A 13,468-nucleotide genomic window follows, 5' to 3' on the forward strand; every position below is an offset into this window, starting at 1 on the left:
TCAAAATATAGGCTATATCTTAGAACTAACGAAAGTCATACCAGCGGCATTTAATATATATCAAATTAAAAATATGTAATACTTTAGAAAAGTTTACCTTGTGTATCAGATCTATTCTCCTATTCTTGGCTGTAGCAAATTTCTCAGTTAATGCGTCTTTTCATTTGAATAAAATGTTCGGAAAACTAAAAAAAGGGAATTAGCTACAGGACACCTCATATTCATTTATATTTTTATTAAATTTTCTGTTGTATGTTATGTTTTTATCTTAATCTTTGAACACTTGATTTAGGCAAAGCTGTGGTCTTGGTTGGCCTAATTATTTGGCCAACAATCGTTCTTTGTGATTTAAAAATTGACTTTGCAATATCTCACCTGATTAATTTCGCTTTATATTCATGCGCATGGTCACTAAAGATCTCACTAAATAACACCAGTTTATAAAAACTTTTCAAAGTGCATCGAACCTCGACACGACTTCCCTGCCTCCTTCTTCCCAAGTTCTTTGCCATTCAAGTTCCTTTTGTTCTGTAAGTTACAGTAAATGGACCCAGCCACCATCTAGTGGGAAACCGAAAAACAGCTGCCCCAAGTGTTTGAGTCTCGGCGATATTGTGACTATTCGCAATGAAAACACCCCTAACCCCCCAACCTCACCTGCAGCTCAGAATGTAGGGATGATGTTAAAGCAGTGAGGCAAGAAGTCCGCAGTCAGAATGTGACCATTGCTATGTTGCCAAGTTTCATCCAAAGCCATCTTAGCTCAGATGAAGACTGCTTGCGGCACAGCATATACAAGCGTTACAAACAAGTACAACTTGTTATAATTGTAGTTATTTTTAGATACCCTAGTGGATGGAGGGGTACATGACTGTTTGACCTAAGGGTAGAATCGCGCCTGTTCATGACAAAATAGGGTAGTAAAATGCACCTCGCACATTCCAGAAACACGAAAAATGAACATTACAAGATGTTATTTCACATTTTGTGTTTTTGTCAAAAACGATATATGCATGCCTCTAGTAATGACTGTACATGGATAATACAAATGTCAGATACTAATATAAAAATATACCAAGATATCTAGATATCTGAATTGAGGATATCCAGCATAAAAGTAACATGCTACTTATGACAACTGATTTATTACATATAAAAAAATGCCACAGAGAGAGCAATAGCAAGAAGTAAGGAAAATATAATATCATACTATGAAATAAATAGTTGACAAAGTACATGAAAAGTCTTGTGAAAACACTTACCCACTATCAGCAACAATAGTCTTTTTTTCACGTGATGCATCAATAATAAATATTCTTCCATCATAGCATCCAACTGCTAAGAGACTGGGGCATTGTTTGGAAAAACTAACAACCATAACAGCTTCCTCAAAATGGTATGTCCTCATTGGGTGTCTTGGATTCATAATAGACCAGCAGCAAACCAAACCATCTATCACTTCTGTTAAGTAATATTTTCCATAACCAACAGCCAGAGTATCCTACAAAAAAGTGCAATGGTTACATTAAAATGAACATACAATCACACACAAATATTTCTCTTAGATATGAGAATAAATATTCACATGAAATGAAAACATGCATTTTTAAGACATTACTTAACCAATGTTTTTACCTAAATGTACAATCAACACTTTTGGCATTGAGAGACCCAGGTTCGATCCCCGGCGGGGGAGAACCGGAATTTTTTCAACCTGTTCAAGCAGCTCCTGCACCCACCCAGCATCGTATAAAGTGGGTACCTGGAGGAAACTCTGGGGGGTAAAGGCAGCCAGGGGCATGGTGCTGATCATATCACCCCCAGCTCATCCAAGATCAAGAAAGTATGGGACCCTAACCCCACACACCCTACACGCCTTCATGGTGTGGTTCAAAGCACAGGTGAGCACTTTATTCTAACTAGCCATTGATTCAACTTTTGCAGGACAACATTCTACAATTATAATTTCTCTATAAAAAATTACATCTGATACACAAACAAAATAAATTATAAAAACTAAAACTGGTGAAAAGCTGTGGAATTTATGTGAAAATGTACTACATAAAGAAAAAACCCGACTTGCATCAAGTGGTCAAATTTTGTTCTCACCACTGAAATTCCCAGTTTTAAGCCTTGGCATGGGTGTTTTTTAACCAATTTCATTTAATCATCAATCATCCTCATTGTTGCAATTGGTCAAAAGGGGAAGAAAAGCAATGTAAAATAACAAAAATATAAATAAATAAACGACATAAAGAAAAGTTCACAATTAGTGAACATTGATACATGGATATTGAAAAAGTAACAATGAAACAGGTAGAAGGATACTTTATGGAAACTGTTGTTAGCATTTCTTTGTACCTCACACTTCAGGTAATGTCTTCTCTATATTTTCTGAACATTTAGTGTGAATAAAACAATCATAAAAAGAAATTTGAAGAAAATACTGTGCTTGAAAAGTGCAGCAAATATCTACATAACTATAGATCAGTGGCTCTCAAAGTGTGCACTGCAAGGGCTCCACAGGGACCATGGGGTTTCTGTGTTCCTTGAAAAACACCCGTAATGAAGTCCATACTTGACAACAAAAATACGGGACAAACCCAAGAACTTCCTAAAATTGCCTTCTATATTGATTGTGTATACATACTATAGTTGTCATCTATTCTAGAAATACAGCAGTTTTGAACCAAAAGCACACCAAAGTCCAACTTGGCATCATCATTGTTGAAACTGTGAGATTAGCACCACAACGTAGCCTCCCATATCATTGTCTCATACATGTGTCTGCATACTGTCAGGTAATTAGAATTTAGTTGTCTTGGCGGAAGTAAATACTGTACGTTTACAGGTTTGCACTAGTGTTTAATATTTGCAATGGATCTCTGGCTTTAGTCTTCTTCAATGCAAGTTTTAAAGCCAATGCGACACCCTTCAAAGCCAGATGACAAGAAAATTACAGTCCACAATACAAGGAAGTACAAATAATACATATATAAAAATACAAGTAGTAGGTATAATGGGAAGGAGAACAATATTCTGCAGCATTAAGAAACAGAAATATGACAAAAATTACCTTTCTTGTGGGTTTATAGATGCTAAAAACCATTCTCAGTGTATTTTATGTTGCAAAACATCCATGCCTCCAACAAAAATTATCTGTCATTTTGAAACATATTCTGAGTGCAACAATAAAGATGCAATTTTTTTGTGAAAGGGATTATTATTATTATTAATAATAATAATAATGATAATGTACTGGGTGGCCACAATTAAAATTGCAGAGGTGTAAGGGGTGACCCTTTTTCAAGACACTCAAATGTCAACCTCGCTTCCACATAGTACACCTTGGACTGCATTTTGCAGTATTGAGGCTCTTGCATCTGGACTCACGTCCAGTATATGCATTGCATCATGCCATAAAGACACACAGACGTGTGGGGGTAGGGCCCCACACATTTGTCAATCTCGGTCACAGTGTAGGTGATATGATCAGCACCATGCTCCAGTTGCCTTTATCCCTCACCCAGAGTTGTACCCAGGTACACACTGATTAGAGGCTGGGAGAGCCCCAGAGACAGTCTATGCAGGGACAGTGTCAGAAAAATCCCCACCTGAGATCAACAATCCTGGCAACTAAATCTCGGTCCCCACATGGAACACATGCCCTACCCACTGGAACGTCATGGCTCTGAACCTTATGTTGTTGACTTCATTACATGTATGTGGATAGCAAGTTGCCAAACAATATCCCATGGACTGTCTTGCTGGATTAAAGACCTAGGAACTAATGTCAAGGAGCTAATTTGCCATTTCAAGAGTTGCAACTCTATGCTTCAAATGGATGAATCTACCTGCTAGGCAGGGGTAGCAAAAGAAGAACTTCTCATGTTTTTGCAGAAATTTAAACATAAAAATTCACTGAAGGAAAAGGTTTTGTGTGAACCATTGTTAGCCAAAACAACAGGAAATGAAATCCTTGTGGTGAAAAGGTTTCAGAAGTTTGAGAACCACTGCTATAGATAACAATGTTGTTCATCTACTTATGAAATGTGTTGGAAAGCAAAAAAAAGTGATTTTTTAAAAATGTAATTACCAAATCATAGTCATTCCAGCACAGTGATGTAACTGTTCTTTCACTTGCCCTTTCACAGTGAAAAGACCACAATTCATGCAACTGGGTTTTATGTGATGATGTTTTCTCTATAATAAAATATTGGAAGAATAATACTAGCATGAGACAACACTCAACTACTATTTTTACAAAGATGTATTTTATAGCATCCAACTATGAGAATGAGACCAAAAAAATGTAAAAAAGACATAACTTCAATCATTTTTACTTAGTTTGTTTTAGCATAAAATGAACACACACAAGCTAACTAGAATGAAATTTATAGAATTTAGGTTGAATGAAAAGAATTCATTCAAATTTCGCCAAAAATAGAACTTGTCCCAGGTAATACAATAAAAACAGCTTCTGACGACAGTCAATTGAATGTGATAAAAGCACTCAACAGGTTTCAATACCTAAATTTTAAAATAATGTAAAATAAAAATTATAAAACCTGGACTCAGGATTCCTTTGAAGATTGCTTGCTGAGTTTCAAATGTATTTGATGACAGGTACCTCTCTATTACCATTGCTGCATAACAAAATTTTGGAAGTCTTGCAATCCTTTGAAGCTGAACTTCATGTGTCATCTTCAGGAAGTCTACCTTACGTTTCGTTTTTCTACGTGCACCTGAAATCAAATATTTAATATTCCATTACTCCAGTATTCTAAAATATATGTACTTTCATAATTAAATGAAGCTATTGTACACCAAAAATATTTAATTCATACCTGTAGCATTGATTAGGTTGGCATGAATGGAAAGGTGCAAAATAAAATGGCATGGAGAAATATGCAAGTGGAAATACAAGTGTTATGGAACAGGGATTATGATGGTCATGTGCTTATAAATACTATTTGATAAAATATAATAATTAACTATTGAAATTTTTCTATTTAACTTAATTTGCACTTATTTTCTGGTGCTACGCTGACCTCCATGGTGGAGTAGTTAGCACAGCACACTATGACGTCAGAGGTCCCAAGTTTGTGTCCCAGCCTGAGTTTTTTGTGAGTATCCCTTCATCAATTTCATTACATCATTACTCCTCCTCATCTTCACAATTAGCCAAAAGTGGCAGAAAAGCAAAGTAAAATAAATCAAATCAATCAATTTCCTGCTGCTCTAGGTTAATCTCAATTGTGAGGTGGATGATGGGATAGACGATCACCTTGCTTTCCTCTTTGTCTCAAGGTAGAATAAGATTTCCTTGAAACATGATGGCCTTTTTAGACATTGTTGCAAACTACGTTGGAGAACGGGCATGGGAATCCTATCCCATTCCTCTCTGTAGGCTTTCCAAAGACTGGGGCGGGTGCATGCAGTCCATGGATGGAGATATTTCAGACATTGAAGAGTCCGATTGCATAGAAATCCACATGACTGGGATCAGGGCTTTTCACTGGAATGTCCTGAAATGGGATAACATGGATCCCTATTTCCTGCTCCTTCTTTTGATAAAAGTGGGGGGATGTTTGGGCAGTATGGCTTGAGGCCTTGTCCATATGAATGTGCTCCTGTTAAGTGTCCTCTCTGTATAAACGAGGGATGTCTGTATGGAAGATGGGGGCCATAATGGATGACTGAAAGTAGGCAGCATTCACCTTCACAGTTCTGTCCACCTTACATATGGTGGCAACTTTACCACATAACCGAATCGGGTGACAACCATGAAGTCCCTTGGAAAAGTGTCATGACAGTAGTGAATAAAGTTGCTCTCGTCAGTGTTACGGCATTTAATCAACCAAATGTAGCCACTGCCAGTGAGGTAAATGTACGCTTCGTCCAATGTGACCACAGTCCTCTATTTGGACCATGCCAGGTGTCTTTCATAGAGTTCTCTGCAGTTGATCCTGTGTTCGGCAATGTGGCGTGAGAGGAGGTGGTGCTTTTGGACTTATGAACATACCACACCTTCAGATGGTTATGGATGAGCATGTTCACAGGGGAAGGAGTCATATGCACCCTCCTGGCTATCTCACATGGGGATGGTGAATTTTCCTGGCATGCCATTCACCAAATCTCTCATAGCACAACAGGAATAACTCCATTAAGCCTTGTTTCCATGATTATGAAAAACTAAATATGCTGACCAAGGCAGTAATTTATTTTATTAAAAACATAAACTAACGTAACGTTTCAACCTTCTAGCAAGGTCTTCTTCAGACTCTGTATCAAGTACAAAAGTAACCAGATACAACAAGAAGGGTAATATATATACACAAACATTACTCCCTCCAGACTATTTAGAAAGTTGTTTGGAACTTTCTAGCAGATGACTTTCACTTTCCAACTTTACTTTCACCTAAAAGGCTAAACACAATTACTTCCATATAGAATGTGGTTGGACTTTTTAATCTCACGCTCTTTTCCCTTCATTTTTCTTCCTTCTCCTCTCCTCTTTTTCTCTTGTCCTTTCCACTCTTTCCAACATCTTCTTCCATTCTTTGTTTAACTTCAGTCCCCCATTCCAGTTCATTGTGTCTTCTTCGCCTTTCTTCTCTATTTCCTTGGCTTCCTTCCATTTTCTCACTAGCATTCTCTTCTCCCTTCCTATTTGCTTAGCCTCATCCCACTCTATGTCATGTCCTGTTTCTCTCGTGTGTTTAAATATTGCATTTCTCTCTCTCTTAAGTCGTACATCATCCCTATGTTGTTTCAACCTGTCTTTCAGCCTTTTTTTCGTTTCTCCTATGTACACACTCTGACATTCTTTACATTTTACTTCGTAGATAATCCCTTCTTCTTCCTCTTCTCCGTTTTCCTTTTTCTTGTTAGCATTCCTCGCTATTCCTAAGATGCTTCTCCCTCCCTTCCTGTAAGTTTTAATTCCTGCTTTCCTAAGTACTTTGCATATCTTTTCTGTGGTCTTCCCCATACTCCTTATTCCAAACCTTCTCTCCTCTTTTTCTTTCTCTGCCAATTCTCCCCTGCCCGTTTTCTTACTTCTTCTGTTTATGTCCAGTCTATCCTGCTTCTCATAGCCATTCTTTTCCAGCTGTTTCCATAGGCTATTTATTTTGCCTTCTTTTTCACATTCTTTCATGCATATTTTCTTGATTCTGTCCTCCATATTCTTTATAAAATTTATTTTTGTCACCTCACTTACATCACTTCTTTTGTGGCAGAATACCCCTGCTGCACACTTCTTCTGATGCCAAGCGGTTTCAATTTCTTGTCCTCTTTTCCTTTTCATCAATATATCTAGATAGCTTAACTTGTCTTCTTCTTCTATTTCATGTTCCAATAATATCCCTCTTTCTTCATCTTGAATTTCTTTGGCAAAAATGTCAAGCTGCCTCTTCGTTCCCTTCCATATGCCAAAACAGTCGTCCACATATCTGCAAAACAGAATCATTTTGTCACCTCCCTTTTCTATCACTTTCTTTTCCCATTCATTCATAACCAATTCAGCCAATGCTGGGCTTAGACTGGAACCTATATTTAGTCCTTCACTCATTAACATTATTTTATCTCCCATTATACTGTAACCGTTATTCCAAATGGTTTCCAGCGCCTTCACTACCCTTTCACTATCCCATTCTCCTATAATTTCTTGTCCCATTCTCTTTTTAATAATGTCCAAAACGTGTCCCCTCTTGATGCTCGGGAACATACTTTTCACGTCTAAGCTAAACATTGTCGTCTTCATCTCATTTAACTTAAGTCCTTTTATGAGGTCTACTACTTGTTCACTGTTCTTAACTGCTCTGCTTTCTTGCTGTGTTACTAACACTTCAATAACTTTCTTTAATTTCTTTTCCAAGGGTTCCAAAATATTGTTTCTGCAGTTCATAACTGGTCTTAACTTTATCTCCTCTTTGTGTATCTTTGGAAAGCCTTTCAAACTTGGTAGTCTTCCTGTCTCCTTTATGCATTTCTTGAATCCACTCCTCCTACAGTCTTTAATGATTCTTTCTTTTATAGTTTGTTCTTCACCTGTTCCACAAATCTCCTCATATCCATTTTCTTTTAGGTCTTCAAACTTCCTCTCGTACCATTCTCTTTCCATCACCACAATTGCTCCACCTTTATCTGCCTGCTCTATCACCACATCATTTCTTGTTTTGATTTCCTTCATCCCTTCCCTTTCTTTTTGACTCAAATTATCTACTTTTCCTTGTTTTCCCATTTCTTTCTTCAGTATGGCTGCTGTTCTTCTTCTAATCTTGTCTCTTTCTGGTTCTTCTTTTATATGGAGCACTGCTTCTTCAATGTCATATATAACTTCCTCATAATCTACATTTCTTTCTTTAACTTTGAAAACCTCTGCCTAGTTTTAAAAAAGCTTCCTCTTCTTTTGTTAGATCTACATTCCCTATTACCACAACTCTTCTTCTGGTATCCTCTTCTTCTTCCTCTTCTCCTCTTTCTTCTTTCCATCCTAGTCCCTCTCCTTTCTTCTTCAATTTTATTTTCATTTTCTCTCTAAATTTCTCCTGCCAGATTTTCATTTCATGAAATGTATATTCTCTCGTAAAAATGGTGAGACCATCTTCAATAGCTTTTTCAATTCTTGTCAGGTTCTCCTTTATTATCTTTATCTCCTTTCTTCTTGCCCTTATTTCATTCCATAGCAGTTCTATTTCCATTTTCTGAACCAATATCCTCCATCTCCTGGTGTTGCAAACCACTCCCTTCTTACTTATTTTTAATCCTTTAGGCGCTGTGCCTCTCTCCAAACATTTTCTCAGAAACTTCTCTTGTTCGTCTTTGTGTATTTCTTTCCTCTTCAAGTCTTTCCAGTTGTTAATTTTCCTCATCAGCCTTGGAAAATGTCCAATTATAACTCCATTAAGCCTTGTTTCCATGATTATGAAAAACTAAATATGCTATGCTACCAGTAATGAACTGCAGAAACAATATTTTGGAACCCTTAGAAAAGAAATTAAAGAAAGTTATTGACGTGTTAGTAACACAGCAAGAAAGCAGAGCAGTTAAGAACAGTGAACAAGTAGTAGACCTCATAAAAGGACTTAAGTTAAATGAGATGAAGACGACAATGTTTAGCTTAGACGTGAAAAGTATGTTCCCGAGCATCAAGAGGGGACACGTTTTGGACATTATTAAAAAGAGAATGGGACAAGAAATTATAGGAGAATGGGATAGTGAAAGGGTAGTGAAGGCGCTGGAAACCATTTGGAATAACGGTTACAGTATAATGGGAGATAAAATAATGTTAATGAGTGAAGGACTAAATATAGGTTCCAGTCTAAGCCCAGCATTGGCTGAATTGGTTATGAATGAATGGGAAAAGAAAGTGATAGAAAAGGGAGGTGACAAAATGATTCTGTTTTGCAGATATGTGGACGACTGTTTTGGCATATGGAAGGGAACGAAGAGGCAGCTTGACATTTTTGCCAAAGAAATTCAAGATGAAGAAAGAGGGATATTATTGGAACATGAAATAGAAGAAGAACACAAGTTAAGCTATCTAGATATATTGATGAAAAGGAAAAGAGGACAAGAAATTGAAACCGCTTGGCATCAGAAGAAGTGTGCAGCAGGGGTATTCTGCCACAAAAGAAGTGATGTAAGTGAGGTGACAAAAATAAATTTTATAAAGAATATGGAGGACAGAATCAAGAAAATATGCATGAAAGAATGTGAAAAAGAAGGCAAAATAAATAGCCTATGGAAACAGCTGGAAAAGAATGGCTATGAGAAGCAGGATAGACTGGACATAAACAGAAGAAGTAAGAAAACGGGCAGGGGAGAATTGGCAGAGAAAGAAAAAGAGGAGAGAAGGTTTGGAATAAGGAGTATGGGGAAGACCACAGAAAAGATATGCAAAGTACTTAGGAAAGCAGGAATTAAAACTTACAGGAAGGGAGGGAGAAGCATCTTAGGAATAGCGAGGAATGCTAACAAGAAAAAGGAAAACGGAGAAGAGGAAGAAGAAGGGATTATCTACGAAGTAAAATGTAAAGAATGTCAGAGTGTGTACATAGGAGAAACGAAAAAAAGGCTGAAAGACAGGTTGAAACAACATAGGGATGATGTACGACTTAAGAGAGAGAGAAATGCAATATTTAAACACACGAGAGAAACAGGACATGACATAGAGTGGGATGAGGCTAAGCAAATAGGAAGGGAGAAGAGAATGCTAGTGAGAAAATGGAAGGAAGCCAAGGAAATAGAGAAGAAAGGCGAAGAAGACACAATGAACTGGAATGGGGGACTGAAGTTAAACAAAGAATGGAAGAAGATGTTGGAAAGAGTGGAAAGGACAAGAGAAAAAGAGGAGAGGAGAAGGAAGAAAAATGAAGGGAAAAGAGCGTGAGATTAAAAAGTCCAACCACATTCTATATGGAAGTAATTGTGTTTAGCCTTTTAGGTGAAAGTAAAGTTGGAAAGTGAAAGTCATCTGCTAGAAAGTTCCAAACAACTTTCTAAATAGTCTGGAGGGAGTAATGTTTGTGTATATATATTACCCTTCTTGTTGTATCTGGTTACTTTTGTACTTGATACAGAGTCTGAAGAAGACCTTGCTAGAAGGTTGAAACGTTACGTTAGTTTATGTTTTTAATAAAATAAATTACTGCCTTGGTCAGCATATTTAGTTTTTCACAACAGGAAGTACTTTCACTGGTGTCCTCTTATGGGTGTCCTTTTTTGGCGAATGTTTACCAACGGGCCTCTGTTGTGTGACCAGGATACTATCTCTCTCCCAGTGGTTTTCCCAATGGTCAAACCATTCTCCCAGCACTGTTTTACTATTCAGTCATAAGAGAAATGTGCCTGGAAAAGGACAATACATACCTTCCCAATAACGGTTCACTTTTGGCACAATTTCACACCCACGTGCACAACACCCTGGCACCTGCAAGCTGCAATACATGAGTGATAACAACAGCTGCACTGTCACTCCAGCTCAATCCCACAGATGGCAGTGGCAATGCAAAGTAATTTGAATATATCCTGAACAACCTTCTTTACGCTTTCCCTATGTTAGTGGTTTGGGTTCAACTGTCATCTCTTTAGCAATATACGGTGACACAAGCCCTACCTATCACAACAATACAGAGCTGTAAGGCAAGGCAATTGTGTAATTTAGTTTGCAGAGTAAACATTTTCTCATCACAATATTCCATTTACAAAAGCTAAAGTGAATTACAATTAGTGAAATACTTGTCTCTCAAGAGAGCAACAGAGAAGATATTTCCTGCCACTTTTGCCTAATCACAACTACGAGGATTTTGACAAGTTGACAGGGCATAGAACACAAACCTTAGAGAGGATTATACTGGTTGTGCATCTAGGTGCTAGAACCTTCTTAGCCTGCAAGAAGGTAGTTTCCAGCATACATGTAACTTGGCAAGTGTAAGGAGGGGCACTTCCCCCCAAAATTTTCAGGTTTATTAAAATTTACAAGTAAGAATTGTAGCTTTCCTGGTGATGTGATTTGAATAAGTGTTCTGGGTTACCAACAAGGTTAATTCAACGTTAGCATCGAATTAACCTGGCTAGTATAACCTGAGAACACTTGTTAAAATTTACAAGTTAACCTCATGGAACCCAAGGAGCAAAGTAATAAAACAGCAATTTTTATGATTTCAGAAATGTAATTTAACAATATATTTAGCAAAATAGTTCTGGATGCTATTTTTATGGGGTGGAAACTTTTAGATTGTGCCCCCCCCCTCCCCCACCAAATTTAAGTCCATTGTTTCCAGAGTGAACCACATGGAAACCTGACTTGATGATGTGATACATTCAATGTCCTTTCACACTGGGCCACCGAGTGACACTCTTTTTCTTAATTCCGTTATTTCATGTTACATTTTTTGTCACTTTTGACTAATCAGGATCATGAAGATGAGCGATGATATGATGAAATTGATGAAGCACACATCAAACTCAGGAACTTCAATGGTGAGTTTGAAAATTGACCACTTAATGTGCTGTCACTGAGCTGGCACGGCACATTTGTGAACCATGGCATGTTTCATGAGCATATGCTAGATACTGTGTAGTAGGGCAGTGGACCCCACCAAGTGGTGAGTTTGTGGAACATTCATCAAGTCACTCATCCTCCACAAATGCACCATTCAGTGGTCCTATGTGGAGAAATTAAGTTGCAAGTATGGCTGCAGAGGAAGAAAATATGCCACTTTTTCTTGTAATGATGAAAATTGAACTAAAGAAGAAATTCTTATGTACATTTTGTAATTACTACATCTCAGGCATTTTCTTTTAATGTTTTGTTGAGGTGATCATCACTTACATCCTTCCATATGCAGATGTCAAAGCATCAAATATCGCCAATGATACTTAAAACATCATACAATGATTTGTTAAATGAATTTTATTTTGTAAGCCTTTCAAGTAGACATGAAATTTCTCAACAAATGTATCTGTATGGAATAATAAATTTATATATTGATAGTAGTACTATACTACAAAGCATATGGTTTGATGTGAGACAGGGTCATTTACATAATATATGTTTACTTATATACATAATCCCGAGAACAGAAATGTATAAAAGTTCCACACTACAAAAAATGACCCTTAAATATAACAAGATCTCAAATCATTTGGTAGACTTGGATTTTGGTATGATGTAGGCCAAATTTATGAAGATGTTAAAGGGGTATTATTCTTAAATAATGAGGATTGGATTTGTCACATTGAAGTTTGTTGTAATGATATTTTGCACCAGTGTTTGTGATACGTGTTTTGTGTGATTCATGTGAAATGGGTAAATATCTGAAAATTTTTGTTGTTACACTTAAGTAATAAATCTGTGACCAAGATGTATATATATGCATGTATGTATTATGTACTATATGTCTATGTTTATGTGTATGTGTGTGTGTGTGTGTGTGTGTGTCTGTCTGTCTGTGTGTGTGTGTGTGTGTGTGTGTGTGTGTGTGTGTGTGTGTGTGTGTGTGTGTGTGTGTGTGTGTGTGTGTGTGTGTGTGTGTGTAAAGAATGCAGAAGGGAGAGATGATGCTGGAGAGTTTGTAAATGTAAATGTAATATTATAACACTACCTTCTGAAATTGGAGATTGTCTCTGTTGAAGGCAAATAAATATATAAATAAATAAATGTCCCTCAATCGCTATATTATAAAAATTTCTGCACTCAACTTCATTGTAGAAAACAGCATTAAATATACCAGCATTATAGTAGGACGACAAACTGGCCAAAACTTATCACTTCACAGGAACGTCACCGCCGCAAGCGGCAACACTATTTTTCTGACAGAGATCATCATGGAGAGTTAAAAAAGTGATGTTGCCAACTAAACAACCTGGGACAGTGGCCGCCATATTGGATTGAAAATGGTGGCAGGTCAAATACACTTAGCTTGCTGTTTCTCATGATAGAAACGTTACTATGCTA

General features: G+C 37.2%; 1 protein-coding gene across 1 annotated transcript in view; it reads right to left on the bottom strand.

The window, feature by feature from the left end:
- Window positions 1-13,468, bottom strand: part of LOC145984557 (dynein axonemal intermediate chain 4-like) — a 95,033-nt gene that overhangs the window by 25,453 nt on the left and 56,112 nt on the right. Inside the window, exons 8-10 of the mRNA XM_083118206.1 lie at window positions 4,569-4,745; window positions 4,097-4,203; window positions 1,263-1,501 (exon numbers count right to left, since the gene is read on the bottom strand). Of these exons, the coding sequence (XP_082974332.1) occupies window positions 1,263-1,501; window positions 4,097-4,203; window positions 4,569-4,745 (523 nt within the window). The remainder of the gene's footprint in view (window positions 1-1,262; window positions 1,502-4,096; window positions 4,204-4,568; window positions 4,746-13,468) is intronic.

The sequence above is a fragment of the Lepisma saccharinum genome, chromosome 2 (genome assembly GCF_977018435.1).
Source record: "Lepisma saccharinum chromosome 2, izLepSacc3.1, whole genome shotgun sequence".
Taxonomy (NCBI): domain Eukaryota; kingdom Metazoa; phylum Arthropoda; class Insecta; order Zygentoma; family Lepismatidae; genus Lepisma; species Lepisma saccharinum.